General features: G+C 66.7%; 12 protein-coding genes across 12 annotated transcripts; 7 read left to right on the forward strand and 5 right to left on the reverse strand.

Annotated features, from left to right (window-relative positions):
* Positions 1-1,156: 1,156 nt before the first annotated feature.
* MICPUN_67033 (ATP-binding cassette superfamily) lies at positions 1,157-2,707 on the forward strand (the record flags this gene model as incomplete). Its single annotated transcript, XM_002503452.1, has 2 exons — positions 1,157-1,969; positions 2,033-2,707. Coding segments are annotated over 2 exons (1,488 nt in total), but the record flags the coding sequence as incomplete, so codon positions are not given.
* A 981-nt stretch (positions 2,708-3,688) lies between these two features.
* On the forward strand, positions 3,689-4,339 carry MICPUN_83467 (ATP-binding cassette superfamily; the record flags this gene model as incomplete). Its single annotated transcript, XM_002503453.1, has 1 exon — positions 3,689-4,339. A coding segment is annotated over one exon (651 nt), but the record flags the coding sequence as incomplete, so codon positions are not given.
* Positions 4,340-5,761: 1,422 nt separating this feature from the next.
* Positions 5,762-6,805, reverse strand: MICPUN_108560 (predicted protein). The gene has a single exon (XM_002503804.1). It carries the CDS (start codon positions 6,773-6,775, stop codon positions 5,897-5,899), a length of 879 nt encoding a protein of 292 aa, XP_002503850.1. The 5' UTR covers positions 6,776-6,805; the 3' UTR covers positions 5,762-5,896.
* A 1,165-nt stretch (positions 6,806-7,970) lies between these two features.
* Positions 7,971-8,892, reverse strand: MICPUN_108561 (predicted protein). Its single transcript, XM_002503805.1, has one exon. It carries the CDS (start codon positions 8,886-8,888, stop codon positions 8,091-8,093), a length of 798 nt encoding a protein of 265 aa, XP_002503851.1. The 5' UTR covers positions 8,889-8,892; the 3' UTR covers positions 7,971-8,090.
* Positions 8,893-9,027: 135 nt separating this feature from the next.
* Positions 9,028-10,863, reverse strand: MICPUN_59875 (predicted protein; the record flags this gene model as incomplete). The annotated part of the gene is made up of 1 exon (XM_002503806.1): positions 9,028-10,863. The coding sequence occupies one exon, from the start codon at positions 10,861-10,863 to the stop codon at positions 9,028-9,030; it is 1,836 nt and encodes a 611-aa protein (XP_002503852.1).
* Positions 10,864-10,991: 128 nt separating this feature from the next.
* MICPUN_50899 (predicted protein) lies at positions 10,992-12,909 on the reverse strand (the record flags this gene model as incomplete). The annotated part of the gene is made up of 1 exon (XM_002503807.1): positions 10,992-12,909. One exon carries the CDS (start codon positions 12,907-12,909, stop codon positions 11,086-11,088), a length of 1,824 nt encoding a protein of 607 aa, XP_002503853.1. The 3' UTR covers positions 10,992-11,085.
* Positions 12,910-13,085: 176 nt separating this feature from the next.
* Positions 13,086-13,949, forward strand: MICPUN_59877 (predicted protein; the record flags this gene model as incomplete). Its single annotated transcript, XM_002503454.1, has 1 exon — positions 13,086-13,949. The coding sequence occupies one exon, from the start codon at positions 13,086-13,088 to the stop codon at positions 13,947-13,949; it is 864 nt and encodes a 287-aa protein (XP_002503500.1).
* Positions 13,950-14,860: 911 nt separating this feature from the next.
* On the forward strand, positions 14,861-15,557 carry MICPUN_108562 (predicted protein). The gene has a single exon (XM_002503455.1). It carries the CDS (start codon positions 14,894-14,896, stop codon positions 15,440-15,442), a length of 549 nt encoding a protein of 182 aa, XP_002503501.1. The 5' UTR covers positions 14,861-14,893; the 3' UTR covers positions 15,443-15,557.
* A 186-nt stretch (positions 15,558-15,743) lies between these two features.
* Positions 15,744-16,504, forward strand: MICPUN_101369 (predicted protein; the record flags this gene model as incomplete). The annotated part of the gene is made up of 2 exons (XM_002503456.1): positions 15,744-15,841; positions 16,015-16,504. The coding sequence occupies 2 exons, from the start codon at positions 15,744-15,746 to the stop codon at positions 16,502-16,504; spliced, it is 588 nt and encodes a 195-aa protein (XP_002503502.1).
* A 323-nt stretch (positions 16,505-16,827) lies between these two features.
* On the forward strand, positions 16,828-17,559 carry MICPUN_108563 (predicted protein). Its single transcript, XM_002503457.1, has one exon. It carries the CDS (start codon positions 16,837-16,839, stop codon positions 17,464-17,466), a length of 630 nt encoding a protein of 209 aa, XP_002503503.1. The 5' UTR covers positions 16,828-16,836; the 3' UTR covers positions 17,467-17,559.
* A 57-nt stretch (positions 17,560-17,616) lies between these two features.
* MICPUN_83519 (predicted protein) lies at positions 17,617-19,209 on the forward strand (the record flags this gene model as incomplete). Its single annotated transcript, XM_002503458.1, has 2 exons — positions 17,617-18,597; positions 18,718-19,209. 2 exons carry the CDS (start codon positions 17,617-17,619, stop codon positions 19,207-19,209), a joined length of 1,473 nt encoding a protein of 490 aa, XP_002503504.1.
* An 86-nt stretch (positions 19,210-19,295) lies between these two features.
* Positions 19,296-20,249, reverse strand: MICPUN_50902 (predicted protein; the record flags this gene model as incomplete). Its single annotated transcript, XM_002503808.1, has 1 exon — positions 19,296-20,249. The coding sequence occupies one exon, from the start codon at positions 20,247-20,249 to the stop codon at positions 19,296-19,298; it is 954 nt and encodes a 317-aa protein (XP_002503854.1).
* Positions 20,250-20,411: the final 162 nt, after the last annotated feature.

Here is a 20,411-nt window from a genome sequence, read left to right on the forward strand (position 1 = left end):
AGCCGCCGACGGGGGGACGCTGCGGATACACGTGAAAGAGTACGCCGGCATCCCCGACATGGCGGCCCCCGATCAACCGCAGTGGAAGTACGCGTACGCCTTCGCGCCCGTGTGGGACGCCAACTTCACCGGGTGTACGTGGAAGATCAGCGAGTGCATGGATCCGCTCCCGGCGTCCAGGGATTGCGTCATCTACGAGTGTTCCGCGGGGGTGGTGGCGTGTCCGCCGAATGATCTTCCCGAGTGCCCGGGCCGGAACCTCATGGGATGCGGGACGGGTCCGAACAGCACCTCGAGGTACTGGCAGCACCCGTGCAACCCGCTGGTGACGCCGCAGGACAGGGGAATCACCTTCTGGTGCGCCCTGAACGGCACCGGCACCGGCACCGGCCCTGAACGGAGGGGGTTTTCGGCGTCGATCGACTCTCGGCGGTTCGTCTCGGATTCGCCGTCGGACACAGACGGGGGACACCTGTGTTACTGGACCCAGCCGGGTGTCATCCCCTCGTTCGCCGTGACGTGCCACGTGGGCAACTGTCTGTACGACGACATCGATGACGACGCCGCGGCGATGTGCCCGGACGCTTCGTTCACCCCGCCCGAGTTTTGGACGGGCGATTTCGTGACCAAGATTGCCATGTTCGGCCTCGCGCTGAGCCTCGTCTGTCTCGCGACGCTCTACGTCAAGGTGGAGAACAAGGCGCTGTACTCGCTCGAGCCGCACACCGACGCGTTCGAACAGATGATCGCCGCGGCGTCCATGCCGCGGCCGCTGGACCAGCACCCGCCGCATCACGTGAGAACCGTGTCCATGGTGGTCGGGACTCGCGGGAGGCGGCGCCACGCGAGGGATTCGACGCTCGAATCGATGCCCGAGGAGGATGCCGCCGACGACGACGAGGCTCGGGCGACGACGATAAGCTGGGAGAGCGTCTACGTGTACGCCGCGAGGGTGACGCCGTCGAGGCCGTCCGGGGCGATGAAACGAATCCTCCGGAACGTCTCCGGATACGCCGGTCCGACGCAGAAACCGGTCTCAGACGACGACGACGACGGGACCGCACGAGCGGACGGGGACGAGGCCGACACGACGCCCGTAACGCCCGTGTCCTCGGACGCCGACTCGGACGACGCCGTGTCGGGGCTCTTCGCGATCCTCGGGCCGTCGGGCGCGGGCAAGTCGACGCTGCTCGATTTTCTCGCCGGCCGGACCCCGCGCGGGCAGGTGGCGCACGGGACCGTCAGGCTCGACGGCGAGGTGGTATCCGCGCGGGAGGTGCGACACGCGAGCGGGTACGTGCAGCAGACGGACGTGCTGCCCGGCACGTCGACGGTGTGGGAGCACCTGATGTTCAACGCCGCGCTGCGATTGCCGCCGGATACGGCTAGGAGCGAGATGTACAGGGTGGTGGCGGGGTGGATGCGGGAGTTGGGGCTGGTGAAGGTGGCGGAGAGTCTCATCGGAGACGAGTTCACCCGCGGGCTCAGCGGGGGCGAGAAACGCAGGGTCTCCATCGCCACCGAGCTGCTCACCAGCCCGGGGATCATGTTCCTGGACGAGCCCACCACCGGGCTGGACAGCACCAACGCGGCGAAGGTGGTGGACATCCTCAGCGGATTGTCGCGCGCGGGCGTCACCGTGCTGCTCAGCATCCATCAACCCCGGCCGGACATATTCAGGCTACTCGACCGCGTGCTGGTGTTGTCCGGACAGGGTGCGGTGGTGTACGGTGGCCCGAGCCACCGAGCGGAGTCGCACTTCGCGGCGATGCCGTACGCCGCGGCTCCCGACAGGACGCTGCACATAGCCGACTTCATGCTCGACACCGTCCTGCGCGCGTCCGACGAGGACGTTCGGCGGATGATCGACGATTACAGACGCTCGGATATCCTTCGCGACGACGAGGAACGCGTGGCGAGTCTCGTTCGCGAGGCGGAGGAGCGAGCGACGAACGAGCGGGGGCGCGGGGTGGCGATGGGCTCGAGGAACGCGGCCGGCGGCCGGTTCAGACGCGGTGGCGCTGCTCGGAAGTCTCGGGAACGATACCACGCGCCGTTTTGGAGGCAGATGCGGCTGCTGTGCGGGAGGCTGCTGCGAAACATGTATCGGCACCCGTTCCTGCTCACCGTGCACTTCACCGCCGCGTTTGTTGTGGCGCTCGGGGTTGGCGCGGTGTTTTGGCAGGTTGGGAGCAACCAGGGCGGGATCCAGAACCGCATGGGCGGCCTCTTCTTCGTCTTGCTCTACCTCACGCTGATGTCGCTGTCGAGCCTGCCGGTGTGGCGCGAGGACAGGCTCCTGTTCCTCAGGGAGCGCGCCAACGGCGTGTACGGCGTCAACGCGTATTTCGCGTCCATGCTGCTCTTCGACCTGCTGCCCATGCGGGTCCTCCCGCCGTTCTTCTTCGGCCTGATGACCTACCAGATGGTGGGGCTCAACGAGGGCACGGAGTACTGCCTCGCGTGGTTCGTTGCCACGCTGATCGCCACCAACGTGTGCGCGAGCTGCATGTGCATGGCCGTCGGCGCCGCGGCGCGCTCCGTCGCGGCGGCAAACGTGATTGCTTCGCTGTGCTTCCTCGCCGCCATCCTGTTCGGCGGCTTCTTGCTCAACAAGGACCAGATACCCGCGTACGCGTCGTGGGTGAATAACCTGTCGTTCATCAACTACGGCTACGAGGCTCTAGTGGCGAACGAGTTCGCGGACAATCCCAGGACGTTCACGCTCACCAGCGGGTGGAACAGCTCGACGCTGCCCGACGAGGTGCCCGTCCCGGGTGAGAAAGTTTTGAGCACCTTCGGGTTCAGAGCCGGCCGAGTGGCCAGGGACCTGTGCGTAGTGTGCGCGCAGGCTGCGGGGTTCGCGGCGCTGTCGTACGCGCTGTTGACCAGCACGGGAGGCTTTTCGTTGGCGGATTACGCGGGCAATAGGAAGGTTCGGCAGAGGCTGGAGTCGCGGCGCCGGGGCTTGGGGGCTGATGCCGCAGCCGCCGCCCAGCCGGAGGAGGTGGCGCTGGGCGAGGACGGCTTGCCCGTCACGCCCGCGCGGGGCGTCGCCGGGATCTTCGGCGGCGGGATCTTCGGCGGCGGCGGCGGCGGCGGCTCGGCGGAGAACGAGGAGAGCCTGCTGCTGTCGCCCGAGTTCAAGGAGGGGGAATACGACGAGGACGCTTCCGACGCGTCTGATGACACGTCAGACGACGACGTAGGGGCGGGTCCGGTTGCCATCGCCGGCGGCCACCGCCGACGCCTGTCCCGCGAGATGAACGACGTGGACGACATGCTCATCGGGACTCCGGAGGACGACGGGTTCTTGCACGACATCGACGAGGAGCGCACGGTTCGATGCGGCACGGGCTTCGCGAGCCTGTCTCAGCTCAATCTGTTGCAACTCGAGATTGACGCCGAGCGAGCCGAGCGGAGCCACGGCGGTCCCAACAGCCCGACGGGCAGGGGCGGCACGGCGGCGGCGAACGACGGGGACTTCGACGACCAGCAGCCCACGGCGTGTCACGTGCTGACGTGGCGGGACATCACCTGCCACCTGGCGGCGAAGAAGGGCGGGCGGAGGATCCTCCGAGGAGTCTCCGGAGTCGCCGGACCCGTCTCGCGTTTCTTCCCCCCCGCCGAGGTCGAGACGTACAGGCGCTCGAGGCTCGCGCCGCAGACCCAGCACTACTCGCACCTGATGCCGAACTTGCACCACGCGCACGTCACGCACGCGAGCGCGGACTTGTTCGCGATCCTCGGCCCGTCCGGCGCGGGAAAGACCACGCTGATTGACATACTCGCCGGGAGGCCCAGCGTCGGGCACGAGGTCGCCGGCGAACTGAGGGTCAACGGCCGAGCGATGACCTCCGCGGAAATGCGTGCCGTGAGCGGGTACGTGACGCAGGATGACGTGTTACCCGGGACGTCCACGGTGTGGGAGCACCTCACGTTCCACGGCGCGCTTCGACTGCCGGGCAACGTGGAGAGGGCTCGACTCAAGGCGGTTATTTGGCAGACGATGCAGGACCTCGGCATCTCGAAGATTGCGCACTCGTTCATCGGAGACGAGTTCACCCGCGGGCTCAGCGGGGGCGAGAAACGCAGGGTCTCCATCGCCACCGAGCTGCTCACCAGCCCGGGGATCATGTTCCTGGACGAGCCCACCACCGGGCTGGACAGCACCAACGCGGCGAAGGTGGTGGACATCCTCAGCGGACTCGGATCCATCGGCGTCACCGTCGTGCTCAGCATCCATCAACCCCGGCCGGACATATTCAGGCTACTCGACCGCGTGCTCGTCATGTCGAGCACCGGCGGGGTGATTTATTCCGGCCCGAGCGCCACGGCGGAGTCGCATTTCGCGTCCATGGAGTACGTTCCCCAAAAACCCGAGGACGTCAACGTGGCCGACTTCATGCTCGACACCGTGCTCCGGGCGTCCGACGCGGACGTCGCGAGGATGATGGAGGATTACCTGGACTCCCTCGCGGCGCACCAGACGATCGACGCGATCGAAGCGCTCAAGGCGAGGGAACGGGACGAAGGGCGGGGGGCGCGGGGTGAGCGGCGTCGTCGTCGGCGGCGGCGCGGGGAGGAGGAGGAGGAGGAGAGGGAGGGCGACGCAGCCGGCGTCGATGCCGCCGGCGACGTTTTGCTGAGCAGGACGGAGCGCGGCGAGGGGGGCTCGAGCGGTAACGCCAACGGCGGCATCGGTAACTCTCGGTCGTCGTCCAGGAGCTCGTCCGCGTCGTCTCTGGCGCGCGCGAGCGGCGATTTGGATCGAATGGCGGGCATCCCCGCGGCTGGTCTGCGGGTGAAGGAAAAGTACAGGGCCAGCTACTGGAGGCAGGTGGCGATGCTGTGGCAGCGAATGTCCCGAAACGTTCGCAGGCACCCGTTCCTGATACTCCTGCACTTTGTCGCCACGGGCGCGGCGGCTGTGTCCATCGGCGCGGTGTTTTACGACGCCGGCCGCGACACCGGCGGGATCCAGAACCGCATGGGCAGCCTCTTCTTCGTCTTGCTCTACCTCACGCTGATGTCGCTGTCGAGCCTGCCGGTGTGGCGCGAGGACAGGCTCCTGTTCCTCAGGGAAAGAGCCTCGGGGGCGTACGGGACGGACGCCTACTTCACCAGCATGGTGTGCTTCGACATATTCATCCTGCGCGTCCTACCGCCGGTTTTCTTCACGGTGATCACCTACCCGATGGTGGGCCTGCACCGCTCGTCCGAGGATCCGATGGCGACGGTCTGGTGTCTCGTGTGGTTCACGGTGGTGGTGGTGCTGACGAACGTCGCGGCGAGCGCGCTGTGCATGGCGATCGGCATCGTCACCCCCTCCAACGCGGTGGCCAACGTGTGCGGGCTGTTGGTGCTGCTGGTGTCCGTGCTCTGCGGCGGATTTTTGCTAAACAGGCAGGGAGACACCGCCACGTCGACCAATCCCGTCGTCGGCTGGCTCACGTCCCTGTCCTTCGTCAACTACGCGTACGAGGCTTTGCTGATAAACGAGTTTTTGGGCGCGGGCATCTTTCACTTCACCCCCAAGTTTTACGACTCGAGCGGCAAGAGCCAGACGGGGGTGAGCGTGGACGTGACCGGGCGGGAGGTGCTCCAATTTTTCAGCTTTGGCGACAACCGCGAGACGATGGTGCGCGATCTGTCGTCGCTTTTAGTGCTGGCGCTGGCGTACCTGACGTTGGCGTACGTGCTGCTCAAGGCGAGCGTCAGGCGCTCGGGTGTGAGCGATTGATGAGTCGCTCGATCGTTTGAAAAGTACAGTGTCGTGCTGAATTAGAAATTTTCTGAATGAAATACAGCTTTGCGCCCGCTCGCTCCTTCCACCCCCCCCCCCGGCCCGCGTGAACCCAATCAATGCGCCCCATCCCTGTTACGTGCAACGTCTTCACGCCTTGCCCTCGGTCTTTTTCGACTTCTTGCCCGCCTTTCTCTTGCTCTTCGCGTTGGATTTTCCCTTGACGCCCTCCACGAATGACATCGTGCGAAGCGGCGTCAGCTCCTTCACCACCATGAGGTGCTCCCCCTCGTTGCACCAGCTCCTGGTGTCAACCTCCCACCCGTCCGCGCGCATGTGGTCCAGCGCCGCCTCCACCTCCCGACCCACCCGAATCGCCTCGTCCCAGCTCTTGCAGCCGGAGAAGTCGATGAGCTCCGCAGGGTCAACCTCCTCGTGCAGCGAGTTGACGTTGAGCCCGAGCTGCACCATCTCCTCGTGCGACATAACCTTGACGTTGAACTCACCCTCCGGCTTGGTCGCCAGCGGCCGGCCGAGGTCGTCCTCGAGCCACCGCCAGTTACCCTCCACGTCCTGCGCCAGGTGCAGGGTGCCGGGGTTGTCGAGAAACCCGCCGAGAAAGTTGCGCATCAACTCCTCCTCGTCGAGCTCGTCGTCTGAATCGTCGTCGTCCCCGTCGCTCCCGCGAAGCTCGCCCATCTCGCCGAGCAGGCGGATGATGTCGTCCACCTCCTTGGGCGTGAACCCGGGCTCCTCGTCCCCGGCGCCCTTATCGCCCGTTCCTGCTCGGCCAAAGTTCTTCGCCATCCGTTGTATCGCCTCCACCTCCTCCGGATCCCGTTCCTCGTCGTCGTCGGAAAAGTCCAGGTTGAGAAACTCGACGGCTTTGTCGTATCCGTCGGCGCCCGGGTCCAGGGTTGACACCTGCACGTACTGCGAGAGCAGGTCCGACACCGTGTTTGGCACCTGCGTGGCGCACAGGCTCTTGTACGCCTCGACCGCGGTGACGTACTCGCTCAGGCGCTCCATCTTCTCCGCCGGGTCCGACCCGACGCGTTCCAAGTCCCACTCCTTCTCCTCCATGATGAGCTCCAGCCGCTTCTTGTCGAGCTCGAACTTCTCCGTCTTGGCCTTGGCCTCCTTGGCGTCGGATCTGGCGTCGGATCTGGCCTTGGCGTCGGAGGAGGAGGACGCGGAGGGTTTCTTCGCCGGTTGGTCCGCGACGGCGGGCGGGCGGTTGTTCTTCTTCTCCGGGGACTTGGACGGCTGGACGTTGTTGAGCATCTCGCGCTCCTGCTCGGGATCGTCCGGGTCGTTCGCGGAGCCGTGCGAGCCGCTCGACCGACCCGCGCGCGCGTTGGCGACGACCGCGCCCCGGGACCGCGGGTTCTCGAGCGTCCCGGCCGAAGACGCCCGGCCGATGCCGAGGCGCGGGGACGCGGCCGCGCGAAGCGGCGCGATGACCCGCGCCGCGCGCCAGCCGCCCGCGGAAGAAGACGCCGCGCGCGCGGGACTCTCCCGCGCTGAGGGAATATACCGATTGCCCCCCACCGAGGCGGCCACCACCGAGCGGCCGGAGGTGCTCGTGACCTCCGCGGCCACGGTCCGGACACACGCGCCCGCGCTCAGCGCCAACATATCGTCCCACCCTAGAGGAAGCCTGCGCGAGGGGAGGATGATCGAGGTGACGGGAGGTGAGCGGGGCGCCGGGGGGTGGAGGGGGGTAACGCAAAAGTCGCCCCGACGCGTGACAGTATTTTTCAAAGGGGCGCGCGCAAAATGTTTCGCGGAGGTTGCCCCTCCCGCGGTCGACGCGCGCGTTCGGGGCGGTCTTCGACGCACCTGACGGAACGATCACGCGTGCGGTCGATTCGATCGCGGTTCGACGCGCGACGAAGAGCCGAGGAGGAGCCCGAGCGGCCCTCCGATGAATGCCTCCTTCCCTCGATTTCTCCAAGTTTTCAAGGAGCGGTTTACAAATCTTTTTTTGCTACGATTTCGCATCGGCGATTCTGATTGGCCAACTGCTCCCTCACCCGAAAATATCTTGGCGGGAGTGGAGCAAAAGACGCGGAAAATGCACCGCTGTCACGGAAATCCGGAAATCGCATCTGCTGCAGGCTCGGCAGGCAGCAGGTGGGCACGGCGGGAGAAAATCGTTTTGGCAGCCAAATAAAGCCAAACCCACTCGGGCCGGGGGGGCGCAACCGCTCGGCGCTCGAATACGCGCATAAAACATGTGTTAAGGACTACGCTCCACGGCTCTTAATCCGCTGCATCCCTCCCCCTCGACTCGCTCCCACCCAGGTCCACGCGTCGTCGACACAAACCCGCGTCTGTCTCATCAGTCCATGGCGAGGCACTTGTCGTAATACGCTCCAGCCTTGCCGAGCTCGGCGAGGTCGGTGTGCGCGTCGCCGAGCATGCCGTACACCGAGCTGTCCCCCTCGCTCACCGCCAGATCCACCACGCTCTCGAGCTCCGCCACCGCCGCCCTGAGCTGCCCCGCGCGCATCAGCGCCGTCGCGGTTCCCTTCGCTCCCGACAGCACCGCCGAGGAGTCGCCGTGCTTTTGCGCGATCGCCTTCGCCTCGGAGAATTTGCCCGCGGCGGCGTCAAAGTCGCCCGCCACGAGCGCCGCCTTGGCCGCCGCGAGCGCCTCGGACGCGGGCCCTACGTCGTCGTCGTCCACGGATCCCAGCTTGCCCTCGTACTTGGCCATCATGGCGCGGAGCTTGTCGTTGATGTCGGCGATCTCCAATCGTCGCTTCCGCGCTAACCGCCCGTTGTACGATGCGCCGATGAGCGCGACCGTCTGCAGCGCGGCGAAGTACCCCCAGTTACCGCGGCACCACAGCACGAACGCGGATGGCGGGCTTTCCGCGGGTGGCGCGGGGGCGGCCTTGGCGGAGACCTGCGCCACGAGCCGCGCGCGGTCGACGGTGCGGGGCATGAGAGCCCTGACATCGTCGGGTGACGCGACGTCGGTGCGGGATGACGTTGGTCCGGTCCGGCCGGTGGAGCCCTGGCCGGGGGCGGACGCGCGGGGGACGACCGCGGGCGCGCGACCGCGGGCGCGGAGGTCGACGCGCGACGCACCGGCGACGGCGAACTTGGACGCGATGGGGGCGCGGGCGAGCATGGCGCTCCGTCTCTGTGGCGCGGATAAGGCGTCGCCAGAGCTGAAAGTTCCGAGAGATCGCAACTGTGCAGCTGTGAACGTGAAGTTTCTCTCCGCTTCAAAAGTGTTTCTGGCTGGACGGCGCCACTACTCGCCGCCGCTAACGTGAAGATGGGTTCGACACGAAGGCCACCGCGCTCTCCCCGTCCTTGCGCCGCCTCGCGCGCGTCACCAGATGCTTGTGGTCGCTGTAAAACCTCAGCTTCGTCGACGTCCCGAACGGCCCGACGCTCCCGCCCCCTTCGCCGTCCCCATCAGCTTTGTCCCCTTCTTCCTCGTCCCCATCCTCGCACCCGCCGCAGAGCACGACGGCCCTGTTCGTGATCCGCCGGTCGATGCACCTCGCCATCTGCGCGCCGTACTCGCACGCCATCACCCCGCACATGAACGCGTACCTCTGATCGTCCGTCATCTTGCTCACGGTGCAGTTCGGAAGGTACAGGTTGGCCCGTATGCAGCAGGGCATCACGCACCAGAGAGCGCTCGCGCTCGTCGCCATGCGCATGCTGTCCTTGTTGGCCTCGTTGCACCCGTGCAGGGCCAGCACCAGCGAGTTCGAATCGACGTTCGGGGCGAGCACGTCCAGCTCACCCTCCACGAACGTTAGGTTGGGGAGACGCCTCGACCGCCGCGAAGAACCAGCCGCGCCGGGCTCGACCTCGGGCTCGACCTCGTCGTCGTGAAAAGTAGCCGGAGAGTTTTCCTCTCTGCTCGCGTAGTGCGCAAACGCCTCTGCGAAAGCCTCGAAACTCTCCCTCCGTTTCCTGTCGCACGCCATCACCGTCCTGTCCGGGTAGGCGTACGCCAGCATGATCCCCACCAGGCCGTGTCCGCAGGCGAGGTCGAAGAATTTGCGCACTCTTCGCGCCCCCGTCCGCTCGCACGTCGCGACAAACGACACGACGACTTTGAACGCCTCGACGCTCTCGACAATCTCCTTGACCCTCGTGTACTTACCCGCCAGTCTCTCCGCCCTGGCGAAAACCGACGCAAACTCGGGAAGGCCCTCGCACGCGTCACGAAAGTACCTCGCCAGTCGATCCCGCAGCGCCGGATCGAGATCCGCTAGCGTCGCGTGCGTGCTCAGACAGTTTGAGCGCATCGGGAATCGCCTCAGCTCCGACAGCGAAAACGGCGCCGCCGACGGGTCGTCCGGGACGGGCGGCGGCGGCGGCGGCGGAGCGTCCTCCCCCTGGGTCCCGTCCATGAACCGATCGTCCATGGCGTCTCCAACCTCCGTCGTGCACTTCATCGGTCGAAGTCCCCCCTCCGTCTTTTTACTCGGCGTTCGGAGGTCCGCGCCGTCGAGCAGCGCCGCGCAGCTCAGCGCCGCGGCGACGGTGTCGAACGTCAGCAGCGCGAACCCTCGGTGGAGCCTGCCGCGGTCGCGCTTGAGCTTCGGGCGCGCGGGTCCGAACACCGCCATCTGCGTCCGCGTCAGCTCGCCGTCGTAGTCTAAAGATTCGCAGTGCGCCTCGATGATGTCGACGAGCTCGCCGGGGTGGACGTCGGTGGGGAGGTTCCCCACGAGGATGATGGGTCGCCTTGGGGCGTCGTCGCGTTTGTCCTCGGGGTTTCCAAACCCCGGCGCCGCCGCGCGCCAACCCACGCCGCTGAACACCTTCTTGTACACCCTCGGCGCGGAATGCGACGTCGACGCGGAAGCCCCCGCCGCCGCCGCCGACGACGACGCGTTCGTCTCCCCTTCGTCGCCCGCGCGGGTCCTCTCGTGGGCGTCTGACGCGGCGACGGTGAGGTCGACGCGCCCCTTGTCGGCGACTCGGCGGCGCGAGAGAGGCGTCGGGTACGCGGGCAGCGACGCCGCGTCCCCGTCGACGATGCCGCGCGCGCCGTCGATGTTCCATCCGCCGCCCCCGCCCAACTTGGCGGCCGGGCGCGTGCTGTTGGCGACGCGCTCGAAGCGCTTCTTCCCCATCGTCCCGGGGAACGGGGGGCGGGCGAGTGTCGAACGCGACGCACTCCGCGACGAAAGCCACGCGCGCGGGCCGCCGACTCGACCACCTACGCCGCGCGCGGAGGAGTGAGTGATGAACACGCCCAGGTGAATGAAAGTTGTCAAGTTGAAATATTACAATTCAGGCGACCCCGTTCCGCTGTGTCCGCATGCGATACCCCCCTCGGACGACGACGCTCAGAGTCAGACGTCGACGTCGATGAACGAGTCGCCAGCCACGGAGGGCGACTCGCTCCGTGGGGTCCCGTCCGCGCTGCCGCCCCCGCTGTTCACCCACGTCATCCCGTACTTCCGATTCCCTCGCGATACCTCGTTGATCATCGCCATCCTCCCCGCCATCTCCAGGTTGCGCTGCCGCCTCTTCCTGAAACAGCGCTGGATGTGGACGACCGCGTCCGTCTCCGTGGGGAACTTCTTCACGCGGCGCTTCTTCCGCAGCATGAAATCGAGCGCGCCCTTGACGTGCGGCCCGAGCAAGTCGCCCTTGAGCTTGCTGGGGGTCATCTGCGACGTGAGCGCCTGCAGCGGCAGGATGACGTATCCGCCGATGGCCAGCGACGCGGCGACGACGACGACGCTCACCGCCAGTCCCCACCCCTCGCCGTAGTAGCACGAGTACCCGTCCCACGCGCTGCCGACGTTCCACCAGCCGAACAGCCACGACGCGATGTGAAACGCCTGCTGGTACATGATCGCCACCATGACCTCCTCCAGCAGCTGCGGCCGTCGGAAGAGGAACACGTCGTCGGTGACTTGACCCACGACGCGCTCGATGTGAAGCAGCGCCTCGACTCTGCGGCTCAACAAGGCGGCGCTCGCGATCAGCGACGCGAACGACACGACGGATACCGCCAGGTTCATCTCGCGGAAGGGTCCCCAGAGTAAGATGAGCACCGTGGCGATGAGCCACCGAGCGGGGGACATCCCGAGAGTCTCCGAGGAGTTGCTCTCGATGCACTGCATGACGTAGGAGGAAAAGTCGAACTTGTACGAGTGGATGTTGTGCGTCCGGAGGAAGAGCAGCTCGAAGCACAGCAGCGACGAGTTCGGCACCTCCCACGCAATGCCGTGCAGGAACCTGGTCCACAAGTTGCGATACTCTTGGCCATCCTCTCGCGCCGCCGTCGTCCTTTGCCGCCACGCGAAGCTCACCGATTTCTTCGGCGCCGACTTGGCCGCGATGTCGCCGAGCAGTTCCTGCTCGTGAACGATGTCGCCCTTGAGCGCGGCGGTGGTGGCGTCGGCGATCTTCAGTCGGTACGCCTTCATGTCCGCGGAGGACTGGAGAGACTCCGGAGGCGCGCCGCCGCCGCCTTTGTCGCGCAGCGAGCTCTTCCTCGACAGTCCCTCGTCGGCGCGGCGGAACTGGCGCACCTCCTCCATCCGGCGCCTCTCCATATCGGCGTTGATCTCGTGCGCGTCCTTTCCCATGACCTTCGCCACGCGCTCCATGGTCACGCGCAGGTGCTCCGTGCGTCGCGACATCATGACTTTGAGCCTCCAGCGCGCCAGCGTGAGCGTCGCCGCGGTGTAGAGGACGTGCGAGATGGCGAGGAGGAAGATGAAGATGTGCACGTGATGCAGGAGCGCGGCGCTGAAGAAGGGCTCCTCGCCGTCGGGGCAGATGCCGTCGCCGCCGCCCACGGCGCCGTGCAGCCTCCTGCGACCGGAGTACGAGCTGCCGGTCGAATTGGTGCCCGAGCCGTAGTACCCGTACTTGGCCTTGTGGCACAGCGCCCAGTTATCGCCGTCGAAGATGCTGCTGTCCACGCAGCTGTTGTTGATGATGGATTCCTCGAACACCAGCAGGAGGAAGCTCACCGTGCCCAGCAGGAACAGCTCCTCCTCAGCCTTGTGGATTACCAGCATCAGCGTCTTCTTCCCCTTCACCTTGGTCTTGATCCAGTGCACGCCGTGCTCGATGCCGACGGAGAGCACGGCGTAGATGAGGAAGAGCAACGCTACGTTCCATGAGTCCGCAGCATCGAAACCCTTGCCGACACCCATCGCGTCGAACCCGTATCGCGCCTCGCCCACCCCGCCGGCGCGCGTTCAACTGAACGAATCCGACTCATCCCACGTGTTGGGCAAAATCACGTGTCTGTTGGGCCCGAAAATCGGACGTGCATCGGACCTGTCAATGGTTTCGGGGCTACCGCGCAGACACGCGCGCGTCCCCCTCGATGGCGACGTTCGTGGAGATTCGCGACGGCGTACGCCTGGAGACGCGTCGCTACGGCGACCCAACCAGCTCTCGCGCGCTCGTCGTGTGGGGCCACGGCCTTTGCAACTCCATGGCTGGCGAGGATGAGGACATGCTGTGGAACTTTTGGCATGACGACGACGGGGCGGTCGCGATGGACGCGCACGTCGTTCGATACTCGGCGCGCGGGCACGGCGAATCTTCTCCGTCCACCGCGCCCGAGGACTGCGCGTGGGACACCCTGGGCGGAGACATGCTCTCGCTGGCGAGGGCGTGCAGACGCGACGCGTCGCAGAGGCTCGTGCTGGGCGGGGCCTCGATGGGGGCCGCGTCGGCGATTCACGCGGCGGTTCGCGTCGCGCGGGAGCGCGAACGCGACGGTTCGAACCCCGAGACGATCGCCGGGCTCGTGCTGGTCATCGTCCCGACGTTCCACGAGACGCGGCGGCGGCGACGGTCGCAGATCCTCGCCGCGGCGGAGCGCGGGTTCGGCGCCTTTCTCAAATCCAAAAAGCCCAGGCCCATCTTCGTGGGCACCGATCGCGAGGACGAACCGCCGAGGCTCGTCGGCGTCAGGGAGGACTCGTTCGGGGACGTGATGGCGGCGAGCGCGGACTCGGACCTGCCGCCGCCGGACGTCATCGCGAACGCGCTGAGAGACGTACCGATCCTCGCGCTGTGTTGGGATTGCGGCGACAAGACGCATCCGCTGTCGAGCGCCATCGCCATCGAGACGCAGCTGGCGCCCCACGCCGACGTCCGCGTCGCCAAGACGCTTGAGGAGACCGGGGGTTGGAGCGAGGCGGTGCGCGCGTTCGTGTGTGGGCTCGGCGCGGGTGAGTGAGCGGGGAGCCGGGGTGGTAGTAGTGCTAGCTAGGCGGGAGGAGAGGGCGTCGCCACCGATAACTTTTAACAACAGAAGAGAGCCCACGTGATTTTGGCCTGTGCTGCAGACGGGCCAGGTTGGCGCGACGGAGGAATTTATTTGTGTCGTCCGTTCAAAACCTCGGCGGGGTTCCGACGGGTGCGCGCCACTGTCACGCGAGCGCACGAGGGACACCTCGCGGCCTCGTCTCGACCGCATCCGGCCCGCGAACGATCGTCCCTCGACTCCGGACGCGACCACGGGGTGGCCCGGATTTCTGGATAGCCCGGATTTCTTCATCTTATTTTTCCGCGAGCGCAGCGCGGACTGAGCCTCGAATGGCGTCGATGCTGCAGCGCGCTTCTCGCGCCGCCGCGTCCCGCGCTCTCGCGCTCGGTCGCGCCGACGGCCATCACGCCGTCACCGCGTGGCGCGTCGGAGGTCCACCCGCGATCTTCCGCGGGATCCACCTCGGCGAGGACGGCTGGCGGGGGGGCGTTGGGCCGGTGTCCGACTGGGGAAGCGGGCGGGGCCGTGCCGGGGCGTTCGGGATCGACCGCCCGTTCGCGCTCGGAGGTTCACAGACGCGCGCCGTGCACGCGTCGACGCCGTCGCATGAAAAGCGCGACGGAAGCGTGTCCACGACGGTCCTCGACGACCTCCTGAAGGTGCGAACCCTGTCCCGCGACGGCGAACCTTCGCGCAATCCAAAAACACGCACCGAGCCACCCCGCCGGACGCATGCATCAAAAAGCATCCATCATCACACGTCGATCGTCGTCGTCGCCTGACCACCCCTCCCGTTCATCCCGTCACTCTTCTGGTCACAGAACGCGCAGGCGGTGGGGATCAAGGAGGACATCGACGAGCTGCTCAGGAACTCCTCGTGCCACAGCGTGTCCCTTAGCGAGTTCCGTCAGCTCATGACGGACCGCGGCGTGCGCGGCGACGAGGCTCAGGACGAGACGTTGGCGACGCTCCAAAAGGCGGGAGTCATCATCAAGCTCGACGACGTCGTCTACACCAACCCGGGCCAGCTGACCAGAGACGTGCTCGCGGTGCTTCCCAGGGTGCCCTCCTACGTCTACGGCGTCAGCGACGCCGAGCTGGTGTCCCTGGAGGCTGACCTCGCGGCACAGGAGGCGGAGGTGACCGCGGCGGCGGAGCGGGCTCGGTGGCGAAGCAACGTCGTCGTGGGCAGCGGCCTGGCTCTGATGTGCACGCAGCTCGTGGTGTTCATGCGGCTGACGTACGTGGAACTCTCGTGGGACGTCATGGAGCCCATCTCCTATTTCGTTGGCGTGTTCAACGCCATCCTGGTGTACATCTACTTCATGGTGTACAAGCGAGATTTCTCCTTCAACGACTGGACCAGCAGGATGCAGACGAGCTACACCAAGTCGGCCGTCTCGAAGAAGGGGATCGACTGGGAGAGGTACAAGAAGATCGCCAGGAAGCTAAGGAAGGCTTGAACGCGAGGCTCGATGAGGAGGTGCTCGATGAGGTGATGGGGGAGATTTGTCGAGCGAGTGTGACTTTATAAACCGGGAACTTTCTGAAAACACCTCGTCAGCGTCGACGACGGATAAGGCTGCGCGGGGCACTTCCCGGGGCGCACGTCCCGATCCGACACGAACCGAAGAGCTCGCCATGCACGTCACGATCGCCCGGACGCCAGCGGCGGTGATGACCCGCCGCACAGTCCCGGCGCAGCGCCGAACCCGGACCGCCCCGGTCGTCGTCGCGGCATCCTCGCCCGAGGGCGTCCCGAAGATGGCTCCGGACGAGCGTCGCCGCGCGCCCGCCGCCGTGGCCACCGCCGCCGCCGCGATCGTCGCGTCCACCGTGATGTCGCCCCTCGCCGCGCACAGGTACGCCCGCACGGGATCACGCCCCGACGCGGAACCCCGGTCTCATCGCTCGAACCGCAACCATCGAACAGATCGCTTTTGCCACGTGTGCAACCGTGTGTGCGTTCCCATCGCGGATGAAATCATCGAACCCGCCGCTGAGCCTCGGTATCCCTCCGATCATCGTCCAACAGCGCGGACCTCATCTCGGAGTTCAACGCGAGCGGCATCGTCTTCAAGGACGCCGTGCAGGTGGAGGCCCTTCGGGACCCGCTGGTCGACGGCGTCACAATCTACCTCTCCGACTTTAAGCGTTCCTTCTCGGCCAAGGCGCAGAGCGGCGACTTTTTCAGCGAGCCGTCCCAGACGGCTCTCGCGTGCGTGCGATCGGAGAGCGCCGCCGGGGTGACCATCAAGGGAGACATCGCCGGGTTCCAGGGTCAGGAGGTGTTCAGCGAGCGTAAGAACCTGAACCTCCTGAACAACAAGACCCTTCGAGTGCGTCGAATCTACGACCAAGGAAACAACGCCTTGGTGTACGTGTCTTACAGCACGCGGACGGCGAGCACGAGCAACGACGGCGGGCCGAGCGCGGGGCAGTATCACACGAACATCTGCACGGTGCCGCTGCGACCCGGGGAGGCGCCGGGAGCGGCGGCGGGGGCGGCGGGGGCGGCGCCGTAGAGTAGCCGCGACGCGGACCAGAAATAACATCAGAGCCTCACATTTTGGCAGCAAAGAAGGCCTGCGTGGCCTCTCCGTTCGACACCAGACGTTCGTTCTCGCCACTGTCCACCGCGCGACGGTGAATGATCCGGGGCGTCGTCGACCGCGCGCTTCCCATCTCGCGCCAGCTCATCGGCGCACACTCCGCGTCCACCGCCCGAGTCGCCCGCCGGGGATCCAGTCGCGCGGCAGCCATGCCCGGCGACGCGATGTCCGGGTTTGAAAAACCCGCGGTGATCTTCTTCGATTGCGACGACTGCCTGTACAAGAACGACTGGAAGGTGGCCAACATGCTGACGCGAAAGATCGAGTCCTTCTGCGCGGAGCGACTGCAGATGAAGGAGGGGTACGCGTACGAGCTGTACAAGAAGTGGGGCACGTGCCTGCGAGGCATGCAGCAGGAGGGCATCCTGAACTGCCCCGAGCTGCTGGAGGAGTACCTCGAGTACTCGCACGACATTCCCCTGCACGAGCACATCGGGCCCGATCCGCAGCTGCGCGCGATGCTGCAGTCGTTAGACCCGTCCATCCCGCGGTGGGTGTTCACCGCGAGCATCGAGCCCCACGCGCGCCGGTGCCTCGAGCTCCTCGGCGTATCCGACTTGTTCGAGGGAATCATCGACGTCAGGGCGGTGGACTGGGTGACCAAACACGACGCGGACGCGTACGCCGCGGCGATGCGAATCGCGGGCGTGGACGACCCGAACGCGTGTTTGTTCCTGGACGACAGCACGAGCAACGTGAGGGCGGCGAAGAAGGTTGGATGGCGGACGGTGCTGGTCGGAACGCACGCGAGGGACTGCGGGTCGAAGATCGAGTGCGCCGAAGCGGACGTCATCGTGGATACGGTGCATCGGCTCGTGGACGTGGCGCCGGGGCTGTTCGTCGGGGACGTCGCTCCCGCGGGGGCGGGGGTGTAGGTGGGATTCGCGGGGCATCGCGGCGGTGGAGTCGGGGGCGGCGGCGGCGGCGAGGAGTCGGTGTACGAGTAATCTCATTTACCTTCATCATTTTCCCACATCTCCTTTCTTCGGACTCCGGTCGTCACAACTTGGAGCGCGCCCGCCGCGATGACGTGGCTCGCGCGACGGATCCTCGCCGGGACGCGACGCCCCATCGCTCGCGCGTTCTCGGCGACTTCATCGTCCTCCTCGTCCCCGTCCAACCCGGATGCCGCCGAACCCGTGGACGTGTGCATCGTGGGCGGCGGCATCGTCGGCACCGCGCTCGCGTGCTCGATCCGTGCCAACCCGCTCACCGCGCACCTCACCGTGTCGCTCGCGGACCGCGCGCCGCCGCCGTCGTCCGCGTGGCTGGACGATCCGCCGCCCACGCCGGAGCCGAGGGTGAGCGCGCTCACCCCCGCCAGCGTCGCCCTGCTCCGCGACGTCGGCGCGTGGGATCGCGTCGAGGCGTCGCGTCGCGCGTGCGCCTTTCGCGCGATGCAGGTCTGGGACGCGGAGTCTGTGGGGCACGTGCGATACGACGCGAGCGAGGTGGGCGCGACGGAGCTCGGGCACGTGGTGGAGAACAGGGTGGTGCACACCGCGCTGCACGAGGCGGCGACGAGGCTCGGGGTCCGAACGTCGCCCCCCGCCGCGGCGGTGGCGCTGGATCTCCCGGCCGACGGCGGCGGAGATCTCGCGACGATCAAATTCCGCCGAGAGGGTGGCGACGGCGACGGCGACGAGGACGGCTCCCCGGAGATCGCGGAGGTTCGCGCCAGGCTCGTCGTGGGAGCCGACGGACCGAGCTCCAAGGTGCGCACCCTCGCGGGCCTGCGCGCGGCGGGATGGCGGTACGGTCTCAAGGCTGCCGTCGGCACCGTCACCACCGACGAGCCGCACGTAACCGCGTGGCAGCGATTTCTGCCGTCCGGGCCGCTCGCGCTGCTCCCGGTGACGGAGGACGGACGCGTGAGCAACGTGGTGTGGACGACGACGCCGGAGGAGGCGGATCGGCTGTGCGCCCTCGGCGACGAGGCGTTCGCCGCAGAGGTGGACGCGGCGCTCAGGGGCGAGGGGCGATACTCGCACGGGGGGCAAGGCGAGGTTGGGTCCGGCGAGGGCAGACGAAGGCGGCCGGGGTTCGTCTACGGCTTCGAGGGGCAGTGGCTCATGGGCGAGGCGCAGGAGCGGCTGGTGGACGTGCTGCTCAAGCCCGCGACGGAGGCTGCGATCCGCGCGGTGGCGAACGGCTTCGGCGGCACAGCCGGCGGCGACGACGCGCCGCCGGCGTTCGAACACCCTCCGAGGGTCGTCGCCGCAGCGGGACCCAGGGGCGCGTTCCCGCTCGCCACGTCCCTCGCGGGGCGGTACGCGCTCCGCAGGCTGGCGCTCGTGGGCGACGCCGCGCACCAGGTGCACCCGCTGGGTGGGCAAGGCGTGAACCTCGGGATGAGGGACGTGGTTTTGCTCACGAACGCGCTCGCCGGCGCGTGCGCCAACGGCGGCGACGTGGGTTCGATGTTGGTGCTGCGGAAGTACGCGGACGAGGCCAAGGCTGCGAACGTGCCGATGATGGCGGCGCTGGACGGGCTGCAGAGGCTGTTCGCGTCGGACCAGCCGCTGGTGGCGTGGGCGAGGGGCGCGGGGTTGGCGGGGGTGAACGCGTTGGGTCCGATTCGACGGAGGATCGCGAGGTACGCGATGGGTGGGGCGTGACGATTCGAAAGGGACGCGCGTGACGAGGTGTTTTTTGTAACACTAACGAGGAATTTAGATTGTCATGAGACGGTGTGTTCACATATTCACATGAGCGCCGCGAGTGCGAGCGCGGACGCGAGCAGGGCGGATGCTAGAGCTCGGACGCGGGTCCCGGCGTCGTCGTCGTCCTGAACCAGATTTGGGGGGGGACTCGGCGGTGGCGGCGGCGGCGGCGGGTTCTGGGACTCCGTCTCGGCGACGGCGGCCGCGGCTTCCGTCTCGAACGTCTGCAGCTTGCTCGTGTCCACCCCCGGGACGGTCTTGAGCTCCGCGATTGGATCCACGGACGCTTGGGACGTCACGCCCTCCACGCCGTTGGCCTTGAGCTCGTTCGCAGCCGCCGTGAGCGCGTCGTCGCTCACTGTGGATGAGCTGAACATGAGCTCCACGTCATAGGCCGTCGCGGACAGGCGGCGCCTCTTGCCGGATGACGCGACGGTGGCGACGCAAGCGCCGTCGCTGGAGCTCATTCCAGCCTTTGTGAAGGCGGTCGAGCACGCCGTGTCCTCATCCGCCGCCGTGAGCTTGGCGGTCAGTCTCTGCACCTTCACGCCGGCGATGGCGGCATCCGCCAGAAGCTTGGCCTTTTTCTTCAACCTCGCGTCTTTGATGTCGCCGAGGATCGCATCGCGCGTCTTCTCAGCCGCCGCCTTCTTGTCTTGGGCAGAGGGAGCCGCCGATGGCGACGATGAGGGCGACGAAGAGGGCGATGACGATCCAGCCGAGCACGTCGTCGCGTCGCCACCCGGGACGGTGTCTCCCGCGGGCCTGGTGGAACCCTTAGCGCACGCGGCGCACGAGTACACGCCGCCGTCGACCTTGCGGTGGTAATCTTTGGGGCATTTACACGAGGTCGTGGCGCCCGGTGGGCTGGACGAGCCAAATGGGCAGCTCACGCACAAACTGCCGTTGTAGTAATAGTCCGTGCCGCACTCGTTGCAGACTTGTACGGCAGACTTGTAGCGTACGATGACGATGCCAGAGCCGCCAAGAGTCATCCCATGTTTACCTCCACCTCCGCCCCCACCCCCACCAGTATTGACTGCGCCATCAGTAGCAGGAAGAGTCAAACCCGAATTAGCGTATGGTGTTTGAAGGCCATCCCCACCTCCACCTGCACCCCCAAAGCCTCCCTGTCGATAATCAAAAAAAGAATATTT

This window comes from Micromonas commoda, chromosome 7 (genome assembly GCF_000090985.2).
Source record: "Micromonas commoda chromosome 7, complete sequence".
NCBI classification, from domain to species: domain Eukaryota; kingdom Viridiplantae; phylum Chlorophyta; class Mamiellophyceae; order Mamiellales; family Mamiellaceae; genus Micromonas; species Micromonas commoda.

What these genes read in the sequence shown, in the direction of transcription:
- MICPUN_108560 (XM_002503804.1), bottom strand. Translation starts at nt 6,775, where the DNA reads ATGGAGCGCCTGAGCGAGTACGTCACCGCGGTCGAGGCGTACAAGAGC.
- MICPUN_108561 (XM_002503805.1), bottom strand. Translation starts at nt 8,888, where the DNA reads ATGCTCGCCCGCGCCCCCATCGCGTCCAAGTTCGCCGTCGCCGGTGCG.
- MICPUN_108562 (XM_002503455.1), top strand. Translation starts at nt 14,894, where the DNA reads ATGACGGACCGCGGCGTGCGCGGCGACGAGGCTCAGGACGAGACGTTG.
- MICPUN_108563 (XM_002503457.1), top strand. Translation starts at nt 16,837, where the DNA reads ATGCTGACGCGAAAGATCGAGTCCTTCTGCGCGGAGCGACTGCAGATG.